This window comes from Solanum dulcamara, chromosome 9 (genome assembly GCF_947179165.1).
Source record: "Solanum dulcamara chromosome 9, daSolDulc1.2, whole genome shotgun sequence".
NCBI lineage: Eukaryota > Viridiplantae > Streptophyta > Magnoliopsida > Solanales > Solanaceae > Solanum > Solanum dulcamara.
Genome location: NC_077245.1, coordinates 61,031,634 through 61,049,906, shown reverse-complemented (window position 1 = coordinate 61,049,906; position 18,273 = coordinate 61,031,634). Strand labels below are relative to the sequence as shown.

Genomic DNA, 18,273 nt, shown 5'->3' with positions numbered 1-18,273 from the left:
CCAAGTTCAGATTAGATCATGAGAAGCTAAAAAATCTAATTATGCAGAAATATGACTTTTATGGGCACCATCTACAGGACGAAAAAGGAACTATGGATCATGGATTAAACTTCAGAGACTTCAGTTTTGACCTATGTTTTATGGGTCTGGACTATGGATCGCAAATCACTTTATGAGTCGTAGATTAAACTCGTAAAATAAAGTCCAAAAACCTGAATTAAGTCTAATTTTTATGGATCATTTCTACGATTTGTAAAAGAAACTACGGGCCATATATTTGTGTTGTAGAGTGAAGTCCTGAAATTTATTTTTGTCTGACTTTCACGGGTGCAAATCATGAGCGGTAAATGAAATTATGAGCCATAAATTGGACTCATAGACCAAAATTTTAGAAACTCAGAAATTTAACCTAATTTCTACGAAAGGGATCTACAACCCGTAGATCAAATTACAGACTATAGATAGCCCCTTAGACGACATCAGACGATTTTCAAGTGAGGTTATTTCAGTCTTTTTCCATCCCTTTTAAGCCTAAATTCTGATATTTTAGTACCTAATTGAGGTCATTATCAGTGTAGTATATCAGAATCACTATCATAATCCTTTGACATAGAACAAGAATCAAGAACAGCAGCCTAGAATTTCAAGCATATCGATCAAGCTTTTTTCAAGAACGCCTATTCTCCCGGGTATGTAAGGCTATCATACTGAGTGAATATATGAGTTCTTCCTCACACCCTACATCTAGAATTCAGTTATCAAGATCAAAACTAGGTTTTTTACCCTAAACTCTATGTATTCGAAATTTCCTATACATTATTATTAGTGTCCTTAATTATTATTATCATATAAATTTTTGTTCTTCATGTATTTAATTATCTTTGATTGTTGCTGATACTTGTTACACCACATGAACCCTTTTAATTAAGAGTTGTATGAAAGCCCTGATATATCATTAGTTGTGCATTATTTTCATATTCAAAAAAAGTTCTAAGTATTAAAGCATTTATTTCACAAAGAGTTTTGAGGGGACTTGAGTCGTTCCAAGTGTATTATTTTCATAAATAAGAGCATGAATAGTTTTAAAGAAAGCATAGTTAGTTTTAGCGAAAGATTTTCAATCAGTCTTTAAAGTGAGCTTAGTGTATTTATAAAGAAGTATTTTTGAGTAGTAAAACAAGACAAAGAATATCATTTTTCCCCTAAAGTAGAACCTTTTTTCCTAAAATGGAATATCATACAGTTATAGAGGATTATTGTACTATTTTGGGAGTAGTGTTAAGCACCGAGTTGGGTAAAGGTTTAGACAATTCAAACTTCATAACTATGCTACCACTGTAGAATAAAATCGTGTCATTGATTCGGGAAACTCCTCAAAAATCCCCTGGTAAGGGCTCAGAGAATGGATCCATTAGTTAAGTTCGTTCTTTATCCTATCAAAGTATTGGATGTCTGTGGAAATGTGGGAAAGATGTATCATCACGATGCTCATAGTGATGGTTGTTGGTTAGAAAAACTCTCTAAAATAAGTAAAGTATACTATTTTTAGTATTTGTTATCATTTCATATATCACAGTTGTAAAGTTTTATTGTTTTCAATACACTCGCATACTTTACTTTTCAGTTAGTTATTTCACAGTATCCTTTTTGACGTATTCATATCAGCATGTATATTCAGTTTAGCCTATTGTTTCATTCAATCATTTTTTATACCATACATTTTATGTACTGACGCCATTTGTTGCTTCATCATTAAATGATACAGATGAATGTGTTCAGGATCCACAACCGATGCTTCATTAAGATCTTCTCCATCAGCTTTTGGTCAATTTTAGAGGGCTTCAGTCTATTTACTTTTCTTCAGTATTTTATTGATCGTTTATAAGAGAGTATTTTAGGTAGTTGTGTGTCTTGTTCCGGCACCTATCTTAGTTCAGTAGAAGCTTCATAGATGAGTTGGTTGAGTCAGTCAATCTTTGATTTTTAGATGTTTTCAAAATATTATTCTATTATTATTCAGACTTAATTTCTCAGACTTTGCTTGAATTGTGTTGAGATGATTTACTTTGTTTAAATTATTTAGATGTTCATCTCTTATAAATTTTATGCATAAGTTGTTTAGTTTTTTGTACAGTAGTAAGTTAGGCCAAGGATTTACTTGGGATCAATAATGGTTTTGGTTAACGGCCACACCTAGGATATAGGCTTGGGGCGTGACACCAACAAAGTCTTTTAGATGTTTGTTCAGGTCTTCAAAATGTTGATCACCTAACAATCCTTTCATTGCCTAGTAAATATAACATCGTGCTGGTAATGTTGAAATTTATATTTTTAGTCAGCGATGGAGGTCGAATGACCCTTGTATGGCCCACTTGTGCAACAGTTACGGCGGTGGCAGCCTTAGCCATTGTCGTCTATTTATTTTCATCATCTATTGGAAATTTAGCCTCATATACTTGAATATACATTCAATTGTTGGATCAAGTGGAACCAAGATAGATCTTTGACTCCTAGTATCGGGTATATAATGTGGTAAAATCTGCAATGAACAAAACTAACAACTAGTATAATTTTTAAAATCACTGTCACTTGATGAATTCCTACAAACTATAATCTCTAAGCCTCACTCCCCAGCAACGGCATCAGAATTTTGATGTCGCCCAAATTACACCCTCAATCGGGAATAAAGAGGTCACCATCAAAGTTCAACAAGATTGGGGTCGAATCCCATAGAGAGTGTGGTGAGAGAACCTATAATTTGCGAATGAAATTCATTCTAAAGACTACTATTTAGCTGGGGATTATTAAATAGGAAATTATTAACTAAATTATGCTAATGAGTTTACTATCAAGAATTAAAGACAAACTAGAGTTATGATTGTTAGATATCAAAATTCAAATAGCTAATTTACTATCAACTTGTTCAAGTGTATTCATTGTGCAAATTTGATGAATCTACTAGTCTCCTAAAGCCTCTCGGCCTAATTAAAAGAATTTCACCCTATGCCTTTGTCGGCACTTGGGTGTCAAATTAGTTTGTTCATCATCATATACCTTAGGTTAGCTATTTTATCTCTAGCTTAAGCTATTAGATGGGGTTGGTAGCCCCATATTCTTATTAATGATTTTTTTCATAATCTTAGCTTCTTTTGTCAAGCAAGTCAGAATGCGGGAGAGTTCTTAATGTTTACAATCATAAAACAAATCTTTACGGAAGAACCTTAATACACAGTGATCATCCCTTCATGTGAAGATTTTGGGTGTGTTTGGTATGAAGGAAAATATTTTCCAATTTTTCAATACTTAGTTGATCAAAATATTTGGAAAACATTTTCTCTAGGAAAAGAAGTTCCTTAAAAATGAGGAAAATGACTTTTCTAATGAAAGTAGGAAAAATAAGTTGCATAAGTGATTTTTCAAGTTTATTGTCTCCTCCCCACCTACTCAACCCTCACCTCTTGACCATCCTACCCCCGCTACCCCCGGACCCCATCTCCATCCCTACCTGCCTCCATAAGTTTTGCTATATAACATATAAATGTTCTTAGGATAATATCTTCTTGCTTACTTACCAAACACAAGAAAATAAGTAAGAGACACACTTAATTTTTCAAGAAAACATTATCTAGGAAATCATTTTTCATGGAAAATATTTTTCTTCATACCAAACACACCCTTTACTGTAAAGAATTCATTATTCTTATTCCTACTCTAAGTTTTATAATCCTAGCTATGAGATTTAGCTACTCATTACTAGTTACGAATGATAATAAAAATAATGTAAACAACTAAAGAACATTAGGATGAAAGAAAATAAATTAAACCTTTAATTAATGCAGCTCTTACATGAGTATCGTGTTCATACCACAATAATCTTCTATGAAAGCAATAATTAAACCTAAGAACAATTCTAGTGTAGTTTGTAACAAAGAATGATGAAAACTCTATTCTAATGATAGTGTGTATCTCTATAAATGTCGTCTTCATGATCTATTTATATTAGTAGAATGAAAATCCTAATCCAAATTGAAATCTTCTTTGACTTATTGACTCTGGTTATGTCACCAGGGGGTGTGCGGAGCGAGGTCCATTGCGAAGTAGGAGGCCCGGATTGCGAGGTCTATCTCGAAAACCTCATCTTCTTTTTCGTGCTTCATAAGTCCATCGTAGGAATATTTGATCTCTGAATCTTGTTTACCCTGGAGCATGTGCAAGGGCCAATGTGTGGTGCATGGCCCCCACCGCGGACTTCTTTTCTTCAGCCTCTTTGGTTGCATTTCAGTCTGGATGCTTTGCTTTGAGTTCTAGTCCATTTTTTGGGTCAATCTTTGTTGTTTTTAGTCTGAAATTAATCTAATCATATATATTAGCTCATTACACCAATTACACATAAAATATATGAATATACATGAGTTTATACTCGAAACTTCGCTCAATTATTGATAAATATGATGATTTAATATGTAAATACATCCCAGATCAGAATATTGCTCCTGTTATAACGTATTTTTTTTGCGGTATTATATGTTGTTAACTATCTAGTTAGCCAATAAAAAAAGTATAGGATATAGTAGATCACGTGATACTATGGGTATTTTTGTTATGTTATAAATATTTGCTTTATATACCATCGATTTCTTGTTCTTAAACTTCATGTTACTCAAACGTCGTCATATTAAAAGAACGGAAGGATTATTATTTTTTCTGCAAATTGATGTGGCATATTGTAGAGTACTTTTTGGTATATTTTATGTCTTAATTTGTGTATCAGTCATTTCTTTAGTTTAAAATTTCATGTACTGAAATATTGTTCTTATAAAATGAAATAGATGAAGCATCATTTTTTTATCACATGATCACCATCCTCATTTTGCACTTATTTATATTCATTTATCAAGTTACTTGTTCAAAAATAATGTTAGATTATGCTCTTTTTTTGGTACATTAGACTCGATAATTATTTTTTTCTAACTGAAATATTGAACTTTTATTTTTTTCTGAAACTTTTGAAGCTTTTATCTACGTAAATGCATACACGATCATATCAAAAACAAAAATCAATGCTTATATTTTACAAAAAAATCTCAAGAAGCTAATCTTCTTCACATGGATGTTGGAGATTCATTAATCCTTTTGTCAACCAAATTGCTGTTTCTCTAGAAGAAACAACTTCTTCCCCAAATGATTTTAGCACAACAGCTAATTCCTCTAGCTTTCTATGCTTAAGTAACTCTGCACAAAGTTCAAGTAATGACTCTAGTGCTTCTTCCCTTTCATTGCTCATCATACTATTCCATCCAATTCTCATATTATTGTTGTGGTTGTTCCCTTGTAACAAATTTAGTGCAGTCATCACTGAAGTGTCACTCGCTGCTCGTTTGTGACCATCGTGTTTAACTGTATGTTGATTAATACTTAGATGATCAATGGCTTTTGCTATAACTTCAATGGCGTGTGAAGTTATTTCAACGTGTGGTTTTGGTATTCCTAGTTTCTTAAAAGAACATTTTTTTGGCTCCTCTGGTTGAGATTTTGCGACTTTCTTGCCCTTAATTGTCCTATCAATCTTCTGAATTGTACCTTCAATTGTATTATCAGCCTTAGCTGTAAATTCTTTTGTACCTTGTTCATGTTGATCAGTCAAAGTACTTCTTGTAGAGATTCTGGAATTAGTACTTCCGGTACTTTTCTTGATGGATATGCCTTGGAGTCTTTCATTCTCCGAATTTTCTACCTTCTTTGTCTGAGTGTTAATTTTCTCAATCTTACATGTATTACGTGATTCATTACCTTTGCTTCTCGTATCTTTGAGTTCATGAACAACTCTATCAACTGCAGCAACCTTGTCGTGTTTTTTTGGTTGTCTAATTTCCTTCAGAGTCCTTTGATTATTTCCTAACAATGTAGGCTTGGAAGTTGAATTCTCGCGAGTTTGATCAAGATTCTGTTTTGCTTCCTTCTCAGAAAATGCTGGTGAAAAATTCTGACATTTAGCAAGATATGGTTGTAAATGTGGATGCCTTAACAACTCTGCAGCCTAATATATTCAGAAACAAGAATAATGAATCAGTAAATACCTATGTAACGTACATTATTTTGGAATACAACAAAATGTAAGTATTACACGTACCGTAGGTCTATGTTCTGGACTTTTTCTTAGCATGCTTTTGATCAGTCGTTTCCTGGCGTGCAAATCAATGTAAGAAATTGATGCAAGTAGTCACAAACTAATCGTACTATGGAAATGAGAAATCGATATATCTTCTTACCAAGTAGAAGAATATATGGTTGGAAGCGGAGAGATAGTTGATCTGTTAATTTTGTTGATTAGCCCAGCCATATCCTGTTTGGTTAACTTCAAATTAAATCGACTTCAACAAATTGCAAGAAAGAAAAGAAAACGGAGAGGATAGATTTTTCGAGTTGATTTCATGTATGGTCGCTGAACGCAATACATTATAGTTGTTATAGTTAGTAAAGTTTAATGACTTACAGTAGCACGAAATGCAGCTTGATGGGCAGAAATTTCAAACATACAACAGCCTAAGAAGCAAATCATTATAATTAATGTTGAGCAATTAAGAATGCAAATATTGCACTTAGTAGCAATATGACAATAAGTTAAAGTAGTTGAACAGGATGATTTACCTAGAGACCATATGTCTGATTTATATCCATAAGGTATATCTGCTAGAAGCTCAGGGCACATATATGCTGGAGTACCCACAATCTATATCAAATTGAAGAACCAAATAACAATAGTCAAGAAGCTGCTAGTTCTGAAGCATAATTGGATGAAATAGGAATTATCTCACATCTATCTACTTCCTCTCCTTTAATTTATATCATACTCTTCTTATTTTGAGACGTTTCCAAAGGTTTGACACAATTATATATCTATACAACTTTCACAAATTTCAATAATTTAAACTCAATAAACTATTTACACTTCAACTTTGATGTGATGTTTATTCTCACTTCAACTACTACTTTTATACTCCTATTTAGGGCTGTACAGGACAAACCGATAAACCGCATCAAACCGACAAACTAAACCAAACCGAAAAAAAAATCTGACTAGTGGTTTGGTTTGACTTGATTTGGTTTGGTGTTTGAAAAAAAAACCCGATCATTATAGGGTTGGTTTGGTTTAAACTAAAAAAGTCAAACCGAACCCGAACCGATCCGATTATAGATATACTACTTTTAAATTATGTTATACATAAAAATATTTATTAAAATGTAATTTATAAATATTTTTTTAAAAATTTTCATAATTTTTATTTTCTTTCTTACATTTAGATTTGGACTTGAGAAGCCCATCTAAATAATATACAAAAAAAAATCAATCTTATAAAGTTATATTATAAAGTTAAAACTTCAAACAATATTCTGTCTACATCTTATATGTTGATATTTTGTATTAGAACTCTTTTTAAGAAGCACTGTTATGTGTTTTTTATTAGATACTATGAAAAATCCGAGAAACCCGAAAAACCCGAGAAAAATTGATATCGAAAAACCCGACTTTTATTGGTTTGGTTTGGTTTATAGATTTAATAACCCGACACAAATGATTTGGTTTGTAAAAAATCCGAACTAACTCGGTCCATGTACACCCCTACTCCTATTCGGTTCCATTATTAATAATATATATTATTCCTTTCATTCAAATTTGTTTTGTTGATTTGACTTTATATGAAATTTAAAAAAATAATTTTTATAATATTTTAAATTAAAGGTATATAGAATATATCAAAATCTCATTTAATTTTGTGTTCTTAAATATGACATATGGAGAGTTGAAATTAAAAAAAAATGACCAAAAAAAAAAAGGAAAGAGACCGTTGTTTAAAAAGGTACAAAATAAAGCTAAATAAATTAAAACGAAGAGAGTACTCACTACCAAAAAATCACTATTTTTCCGCTGAAAAATATTTTTTGGTTATTCCTATAGAAATTTTGATTGAATTGGTGAGGAAAAAAAAAATATTTTCATACGGCAAAATTAGAAAGTTTTTCATTATTTAGTGAAAAAATCATATTGTATAGCATAACTTTTTCCACTAATTTACTCTGGGAAAAACCTTTGTATTTACTAGTGATTATAAAAATCAAGTTATCATAAAAAAATTTATGTCTAGTGAAACTTTTTTGCATCAGACATAATAACACTGAAATGGAAGGAGGGAGAGAGAGGGAGGGTTCATAACCGAAGAGGCAAGGTCATTTTTATTCAGCAATTTGGCTAATCCAAAGTCACCTGCAGACATAATAAATAGCATAAGCAACAAAAAAATAAAGAAAATATAAACTTATATGGACTATTTATTCTTCTTACCAAGTCTGATTTCGTCGTCTTTGGTAAGGAAAATGTTAGAACACTGGAGAAAAGCAAATGAAAACTGTTCCTTACATTGCAAAAATCATGAAATATAGAGATAATGCATAAGTATCCCTTAAACTATTACCGAAATTTCAAAGACACATTTAATTTAACTATGGTTCTATTACTCCTTAATTTATTTTATTTTTTTGTATTTTCGTGACACCTTCAACAAGGTAAGATGGTTATGTTTGTACAACACGCATTCGTTATGTGTGTAAATATTTTTTAAAAAAGAAAAATCTTCTTAATTTCTTTATCTTGTATTTTAATTAAGTTAATACAAGTAATTTTTTTTAACAAAAATGTCATTGTATTTAAAAAAAAATTCTCTTCATTTTTTTTACTTTCATTCATTGTTTTTTCTCTTTTCTTTTTATTGATTTTATTTTTTCTATCTTTCTTTTTTATTTGATTTCAAATTTAATTCCAAATGTCTTGTATTGAAAATAAGTTAATTTCGAACGGATATCAAATTAAGTGAAGAAAATCAAATAAAACATAAAAAAAATAAAAATTAAAGGACATGTTAATTTAATTTTAAAAAATACACATAATTTTTTTAAAATAATTAAAAGTGAAAAGATAAGAAATTAATGAAAGAACAAAAAATGAAAATAATTAAATATAATAAATATTTTACAAAGAAAGAAATGAAAATAATTAAATATATATATATAAGTTTTAATATCAATAATTATGCATACTTACCAATAAAAAAAGGACATGGATCCAATATTTTTGCAAATCACTTGCCTTCAAGAGAGAGCACACTCTCTATGCTATGTCATCATTTATGGTGAATTTATTTCATTTTAAAATAGTTTAAGGATAATAGAATCCTAATTAAGTTAAATTGTGCCGTTGAGATTTTGGTGGTATTTTATAGGATATTTATGTCTTATCCCATATATATACATAAAAAATTGAATGACCATTCGTGAAATAAACTCCAAAACTCGACAAAAATTTAAAAAGGTCATACTTTAAGATCTCTGTGAAGAACACGATTGGAGTGAAGGTAATCAAGAGCCAGCAACAACTGAGTCAACCATTTGCAAAGTCTCTGTAGGAAAAATGGATAAAAAGTATCTTTCAAGGCGTGAAATTAAAATTGATGATTGACTTAAAAAGTACAAAGGTAGGTTTGAGTTAAAAATCAAATGTCATTTTTTATTTTGGTGGAAATTTATTCACATTTTTCTTACCTCTTCAGGGAAAAATGTTCCTCTGGCTTTTCTAATTATTTCAGCCCTGAAAACAAGTACAAGATCTGTCAACAAATATATTATATATATTATTATTATTGATTAAGAAAAAACTAAAGCTAATTTAGTCATGTTAAGGAAACTTACATGTCTCCACATTCACAGTAGCTTGTAACAATGCAGACAAAGGAGTCCTAATTTATATATAACAACACATAGTAATTATTTTTACCTGTCTACAAGAATATGTACTAAATAAAAGAATATTCAGTCCTTACAGAAAATTTTATTAATTGTATATATATACCTTTTCTACCCACGCATCCTTGTACTCAATAATATAAGGGTTATCTAGCTTGGCTATCAAATTCATCTGCATATATAAATTAAACTTAATTTAAGCTCAGAGTAAAAATAAAAAATAAAAGGTGAGATAAGAATAGTTATTCTTGCCTTACATAGTAAGAAAACGAGAAAAAAAAATTCAACTCTCCAAAAGTTCTTGTTTGATAAAGCACATATAATATGTCATATTATTGACCAACTTTCTCATATTTCATTTGCTAATAATTTTTTTGTCACCTACTATTCAATTTTCTCGAAACCCTTCTCTATTTTTTTCTTATTTGACTGACCTTCATTAATTATTATAATGACCTATTTTCGTCGTTAAGAATAGGCCAATGGAAAAGGATTTTGGGTCAGAAAACTTCGGATAGTAACTTCAGAAAAATTTAATTTAGATCAGACTTGGACGAATTCTGGGTCAAGTAAAATCTAGGGTGATCATGTGAATGATGGGAGGTCAAACCTCCAATTTGATTGGATAGGCTGATAGCCAGGACGATACGGAGCATTTATGACTTCGCGGAATCGCATTCGAAAGAGTAAAACTCCCGAAAACAAAGTTGCCGTGAAGGGTATATTTTAATACGTATTGGGAAGAGGGTATGTTGTAAAAGGGGAGACTTGAAGACTCTTTACGAGCTCTCTGTCTCCGCCTATTCCGCCAAAGCGGGATTTTTGCCTCTAGAGAGGGGCCACCAAAGCGGGATGAATCCCGCTAGAGCGGGACAGTGGCGGGACTTAAGTCATGAAAAACTTCAGAACGTCTTGGGAAGAGGGTATGTTTAAAAAGGGAAACTTGAAGACTCTTTAAGAGCTCTCTGTCTCCGCCTATTCTACCAGAGCGGAATTTTTGCCTCCAGAGCGGGGCCGTCAAAGCAGGATGGGTCCCGTCAGAGTGGGACAGTGGCGGGACTTAAGTCGTGAAAAACTTCAAAATGATTCTTTTATGCAAAATCAGTTCCTAAGTCTTCAAGAGGCGACCTAGGGCGATTTTCATTGATTTTTCATGGATTTCCACGCTTAAGGTAAGGAGTTTACTCCCTAAATTCATACTTTAATTCCTAGAACCTATAAAGTATGATTAGTAATCATTGGGGGGGGGGGGGGGGTTGAACTGAAAACCTATGGTGGAAAATAGTCCTAGGATGGGGTTAGGATCATGGGTTGGCCTAGGGTGTGAAATTGTGTTATATTTTCTAATAGTTAGGTCATTGTGTTGATCATTTATATGTATTTACTATTTTCTAGACCAATAACGAGAAGAACGAACCCGAAAAGAGAAGGCTCTTGCATTGTAAGGTTGTTGAAGCTTGAATTTGAGGTAAGTGATGATCTAGTTTCCCGTATGTGTTTCATATACTTGTTAAATTGCTTCGTGACATGTATGTATATATATGAATAGGGAAATATGTTAGATTATGTGTGAAATGATCACATGTTGGCCTATTTTTGTGATGAACCTGTTCTTTGTGAGATAAAAACTATAAATATTGAATGTATTTGTGATTGTGGTATGCTTGGATCAGGTGTCACATTCCGACACATAATTGGATCGGGTGTCACGTTCTGACACATATTGGGATCGGGTGTCACAGTCCGACACAAAGTTAATTATTTGTAGGTCCCTTGAGAGGACCCTTGCGTGAAGTTATAGCATGTGGAAGACATAGAGTTGTGATATAGCTGAATATGGTTGAACTTGAGGTTAGTTGACTTATTTTGTATATGTATATGCCTATTATGTTGAATTTACTTGTCTATGATCTTCTTACTGGCTAACTGTGTGATCCTACCAATACACTGTTGTTTTTGTGTACTGATACTACTCTTGCTCTGCCTTTTTATTTAGTACAGGGTATATTCAGCCCGTTGCGGAGAGACCTCGTCTAAATGAGTGATTGTGTTTTCGAGTTCAAAGGTGAGATGTTCCTTCAGACTGTCATGGACTCTATAGTTATTTCTAGTCCTTTTCTTTTTCAGGTCTTAAATGTTCAGACAATGGTTATTTGTTACTGGTTTCTATTTGAAGTTGTACTCCTGTTCTAGACTTGTTAGTTTTTAGAGTTTTGCTACGATGACTTTCAGTTCCTATGGTGTGTTCACTTGCGCACATTTTGAGTTTATAACTAGTTGGTTTCTAAGTTTATAGGGACTTTACATTTATCTTTGACTTAAACCTGCTTCTGCATCTTTAAATTGTGTATACCTGCGATTATTGTTGTTGGGCTGTTAGAATGGTTCTTCTACCGGAGAGTTAGAGTGGGTGCCAGTCATAGTGGATTGGGGTCGTGACAATTATTGATATGTAAAAGTTACCGTTAAAGTTTTGTATACATTATTATTGAGAAGAGACATTTTCATTTAACAAATAAATATAGAAAAAGGTGAAAGCTATGACAGAAAGAATAATTGCTCGACAGTATGGACGAGAATTTGTAAGTTATTTCTCTTTTTCTGATGCTTTGTTCTTATATATTCTTCCGTTCATGTTTATTTATTTACTTTTGATTTTATATTTTTTAAAAAAAATAATCATTAATTTATGTATTATTTTTAATATATTAAAAATAACAAATAAAAATAAAATTTATTTTAAAAATATTGAATAAATAAAAATGAACTAAAAAATTATTTGACAGTTGTTGCACCAAAATGTATACATTTGGACATTTGGTAAAAGCAAGTTACGTTAGGTGTGCGACATTCCTTCATCTCAATAATAGTAAAGTTAATTTATCACAACCACCTACTACCCTGCATGTTTCTTGTGGTAGAAAATAAGTCCCAATCACATAGATTATTATTATTATTATTATTATTATTATTATTATTATTATTATTATTATTATTATTATTATTATTATTATTATTATTATTATTATTATTATTATTGGTTCTTTCCCTTTCCTTAATTTAATTAAATCATTTATAAGGTAAATCAAGTAAATTGTTATCATAAATATTAATCAAGAACTTTGGTAAAAATATCCGGATATCATTCCCTAATTAAAAGGGGAAAAGGCCATAAATTATTCAAAATAGATTAAATTTACCTTTCATTATATTTTTGGATAAAAATGCTCTTATCATTAGTTGTTTTAGCTCAAAAACACCCTCTATCTATTCAAATGGATCAAAATATCCTTCTTTCTAACAGTTATTAAAAAATAAGAAAAAAAAGGATCAATTTTACTCTTGCATTATTCAAAATAAATTTTTTTCCCTTGTACTTTAAATTTTAATTATTATTTCTTGGGGGGGGGGGGGGGGGAGGTGAGAGAGGGTTGAATGTGAGAAATATAATAAGATAAGAAAATAAGTAGTATAAACATTTCCTACTTAAAAAAATAAAAAATATGACATCTATTTTTTTTTCTTTTGTACACATGATGTATGAGTTATTATTTCTGAACATGATATTGTGTACCTTTTCTTACTACTCTAAAAATGATATGATAAAAAAAAATCAATTTCAATTATATCGTGATACGCTTTATTAGTTATTTTAATTTTAATCCTTTCAAATCTCGATCTAGGGCGAGTATAATAATTTTGACAAGAAACAATAAAATAAATATTTGGTTGAAAATTAACATACATAATTTAAAAAATTGTCATGGTATAAAAATTGCATTTAAAATGATTAAACTAATCTCATAATCTCCACAATAAAAATTTACTTAAATTTTTAAAAGTAAGAGCACACTTATTTTAATTAACTTTAAATGGATGGTAGAAATATTCCGTTTGAAATAGTACAGGGTAAAGTAGATTCATTTTTTCTAGTTTTGAAACAATCGTTAGATAGAAAGATATTTTTGATCCATTTGAATAGTTTGAGGGTATTTTTTAGGGCAAATAATATTGTGGCCCAAAAATTATAATGAGATCTTTATATGTTAATACACTACTAGAAATAAAAAAAAATCACCGCAAATTAAATTAATGAAAATTTATGGTATAAAATATGATTTCCCCCCTCATTTTGCACCAAACGGGCTCACTTGAAAAATATATACTGAAAAAATAAATTCTCACTAAAATAGTGAAATATTTTCTAATTTTTCCGTATAAAAATATATTTTTCTTTTTTTATTAATTCAATTAAAATATCTACAAAAATAATAATTAAATTATTTTTTATAATAGGGAAATAGTGATATATATTAGTGAAGTCCATTCTAAACATATAGAATGGCTCGTGGATCAGTAACACTGGATTGGAGGAGGAATTGTTCTCACTAATACGGTTTACTACTTGAAAAAGCATTTTCTCAATGAAAGGTCGAGATAGTTGTACTAAACCATCAAAAGATATAATAGCAACTACAATAACATAACCGTTTAATTTCACATCTAAAATTTGAAGAGGATGGTGTGCACGTAAAGTTTATTTTTTTTATTATAAAAATAATATTTTTAATAAATGTTTGATAAAAAAAAATTCAAAGAAGTTTACATAAAGTGATAAACCACCAAAAAGACACAAAATAATAAAAAGTGAAAATTAAAAGGAGGAGCACTAGTGTTCTCTCTATCACTAATTAATATTTCGGATAGACTCAATTTGAATCTACTTCTCCAAACTGAAACCTATTTATTACTACTAATTTAGTGGAAAAAAGAACTATTTATTAAACAGTTCAATATTTTAATTTTTAATATTCCATAATATTTTGAAAAAGGCTGATGTCTACTTTTGGCTATACTAAAAAAAAAGGTCTTGGTTTAATAATTTGAAAAGGAAATTTTATTTACATATCAAACAAACTTTGATACAAAGTAATGTTAGTGTTTTGATGATTGAAGTAACTAACCTCTTGATGGGCAGTGCGTTTGAACTTGTCTGTCTGTTTAGCCAAACGAATCTTCTTCATTACATACCTACAATTGAACAATAAGTCTTTTTTTTTTGAAAAAAAAAAACACTAATGATGAAAAACCAAAACAAAAAAAATCATTCTACTACTAATTAATGAGCATTGGATGGAATCCATGGTTATGGTTACACCATTTGGTTGATTGTGTAACTACACCAACATATTCAATGTAGTTTCAGCAAGGAGAGTTTGGAATGGATAGAGTGTATGCAGATTTTACTCTTATCTCAAAGATAGAAAGATTGTTTGTAATTAATTAATGATATTATTTTTTTATTTTCTCTATTCTTGAATTTACGTCTTTCCATCATAACAAGTGGTATCAGAGCCAGGTTAAAAATAGTTGTTCATCTTTGTGGGTTCAATTCTAGCCGCAACCTATTTGACAATAATGAAGAATATTTTTTTTGAAAATTTTTATCAGAGAGGTTCTCTGCGAGACATAGATTAGATGGAGGAAAGTTTGAAGATGGCGATACAACCTGTTGAAGATTATGTGAAGAAGGTGATCAAATTTATTTTGTCAGAAATTCAAGCCAAGGTGGAGAATTGTTCGGTATTTGCCTAACTTTCCTAACATAATTTGATTTTTCTTTTCTTGAAAGGAAAACACAAAGTCTCCATATTTGGCTAGTCCTTTTTTTTAGAAATTTTTTTTATGTCTTTATAAATAGAAGTTCATTCCTTCTAACTTGGTAGCATTCACAATGTAGTCTTAAGAGTCTTGAGAGTTTTGTGTAGGGGAAAAACGGTGAGACACAAGTGTTACGTTATCACTTGTGTAAACCTCTTTTTATTATGAGTGAATATGGTGAGGTTATTTCTCTCGATATTGTGTACTCTCTTTTATATGGTGGATTGGTCATCTACTCTTATGGATGTAGGTCAATTAACCGAACCACGTTAAATGTTTGTGTCTTTTTTGATATATTTTTCATTTGTCTTCTTACTCATGATTTTTCAAGATTTGCTTTGTTAGCTTCCGCATCTCACTCAATTATTTGGGTCCTAACACAAATATAACTGTTGGGATAAAATTTAAAAATTACTAACATGGCTAAGATGTGGTCTTGAGTCTTACTGTCATTCAATATGAATTCTTATACGTACTTAGTCCAAAAAAAAAAAAAAAAATCCGCTCATAAGAGATTATGCTTGAATAGAATTAATAAAATAAAAATAATATTTCTAACCATTTAATTTTAAATTAGATGAAATGATTACATAATTCATACGATAACCGATCCTTTCTCTGGCATGATAGAATCACTCACTATGATGAGTTCATAGAAACAGGAAAGATGAAGCAGAATTTAGCAATCTGTTACGAACTCCCTCCGATCAGTCCCAATTTAATTTAATTTTTGGTCTAGCTATCCTAAAAGGATTGGATTTTTCTATAATTAGTTTATCAATTCTAATATTATACGCAATTTAAGATTAAAAAAACTTAAAGGACTATCCATATTTTTAATTTAAGATTAAAATTTTTAAAAATCTGCCCTTTATATTTTAAACTCCGTGTATAATTAAATTAAGACACTACGGACCAATTTAACCATAGATATTGCAAGTAATTTCTGGCAAAATTTGTTTGACCCTAAATTTGTCAAAAAAAACCAAGATCCCAAAATGTAGAAAAAAAGTGGTTTTTGGGCCAAAATCTAATTTTTTGGTTCTTTAAAATTTTAAAACTTAAACCAAATTTTTATATTTTATATATAAAAAAAATCATCAAGACTCCAACTGTAATTTTATCTACCAAATCTTCATTAAACACATTTTTATTCAAAAAATAATTGTTCGTAGAATATGAGAATATTATATTAAAGAATAACTAGTTAACTATTGTTGTTAGTATTTATTTTTTGCATTGATGGATCTTCTTAACTAATTGCATTTTAACAAATTATAATTGCTGATAAAGGTATTATTAGTAATTTTACTAAAATCGTGCTATGCTTTTTGAATAATGTATGATATTGTTTATTATGAAAATGATAAGTTTGTGTCAAACTTATGAGTATTTTTAATAATTTTTAAACTATGGTTAAACACATATTAAAACATCACCCAAAACTGATTTTTCGAAAACATTTGAAACTCTATGGGCAAACGCTAGGTTAAATTAGGACGTAAGAGTAAAGTTCTAGTAGTATAGAGGAGAAGAATTATTACCACAAAAATAAAAAGTAGAAGAAGAAATGAAGGTTATTACTTTTTTTTGTCAAACTTGTGATGAACAAGAAATGCAGCTCCAAAAGCTCCTCTACCAATCTGTTGTGTCACTTCATACTCTTCCATTTTTGAATATGGAACTGCATTATTGCAGGTCACTTCTTCCATTCTCTGCTTTTCTTGTTGGACCTGAATTCAAACCATATTTAAATGGTCAACTTTTAAGCATAACCAGTGAACTCCAATTTACTTTTCACAAGAGAGATTGATCATTCAATGGAATTTATGGCTTTTTCAGAAATATTATCAACCAGAAGGAAATGAAATCACAGTATAAGTCTGGTGGAGCCAATTAGAAGGGGCTGGGGAGTAGAAGAGGGACAATAAATCAAGATGTCATGAAGACAAAGTGAAGAGTAATGAATACACTACAAGTACAAATTATTTTTTGAGTAATTAAAAAGATTCCCAAGAAACTAACAAGGATTATTGCTTTTTGAGACCCTTAGAAGATTAATTCTTTCATTACTTATAATATAGGTACAAATACAAGACATTGTCCTATCCTTGAGCCATGTAGTGTAGTTATTTCTTGCAGTAATACATCAATATGGTAGGTCCAAGTGGTCCAACTCTTGAGCAATTTTCATTACTCCCTATTTCATATATTAGTTGATCACTTTTCATTTTGTACGATGCTTAAGAAATCATAAATAAAAGAAGATAAGTTTACTAATTCACTCCTTAAAAAACTTCTATTAAGAACTTTACAAACAAATGTGAACACTTTAAAAAATATTAACTGCAAGGGTAATATAGAAAAAAAAAATTATTAATGCTTTTTTGATTTAGTAAGGTGGACAACTAATATATGACTGCTATTTTTAATATAATGATAAACTAATATGAGACGGAGGAGTAATTTTGAACTACATGTAGCTAGCCGTCTAGAGGTAAAGCTAGAATTTAAAGTTTTATAAATTCAATTTTTTTTTGTTTGAGAATTTGAAGTTGATGAATTCAATTTTTTTGTTCAAATTTGAGGGTTATGACTTCATACAATATAAAATAATGAACTTCTAAATATAAGTAGAAAGTCTAAGTAAAACCTACTAAATTCGTTTTGAGTATGTACCTAATATTGTAGCTCCACTTATGTAACTGTTTAGAACATACTAAATTATACTAACTTAAAATATGATTTAGATAATCTAATATAGTATATTACAATACATCGATAGTAAATATGAGTAATTTTTTTCTAGAAAATTAC

General features: G+C 30.2%; 1 protein-coding gene across 1 annotated transcript; it reads right to left on the bottom strand.

The window, feature by feature from the left end:
* Positions 1-4,985: 4,985 nt before the first annotated feature.
* LOC129902930 (serine/threonine-protein kinase Nek6) lies at positions 4,986-17,414 on the bottom strand. Its single transcript, XM_055978376.1, has 13 exons — positions 17,041-17,414; positions 14,760-14,826; positions 9,902-9,967; positions 9,742-9,788; positions 9,595-9,640; positions 9,372-9,452; positions 8,342-8,384; positions 8,214-8,263; positions 6,649-6,730; positions 6,494-6,543; positions 6,270-6,343; positions 6,131-6,182; positions 4,986-6,037 (listed from the first exon to the last, which is right to left on the bottom strand). Exons 1-13 carry the CDS (start codon positions 17,166-17,168, stop codon positions 5,093-5,095), a joined length of 1,731 nt encoding a protein of 576 aa, XP_055834351.1. The 5' UTR covers positions 17,169-17,414; the 3' UTR covers positions 4,986-5,092.
* Between the last annotated feature and the right edge of the window lie 859 nt (positions 17,415-18,273).

Excerpts from the sequence above, each read along its gene's own strand:
- LOC129902930 (XM_055978376.1), bottom strand. The coding sequence starts at position 17,168 with ATGGAAGAAGTGACCTGCAATAATGCAGTTCCATATTCAAAAATGGAA. Across the intron at positions 6,731-8,213 it reads AAAATGACCTTGCCTCTTCG|ATTGTGGGTACTCCAGCATA; the intron begins GTTATGAACCCT and ends AATTTGATATAG. Across the intron at positions 6,183-6,269 it reads ACCATATATTCTTCTACTTG|GAAACGACTGATCAAAAGCA; the intron begins GTAAGAAGATAT and ends TTTGCACGCCAG.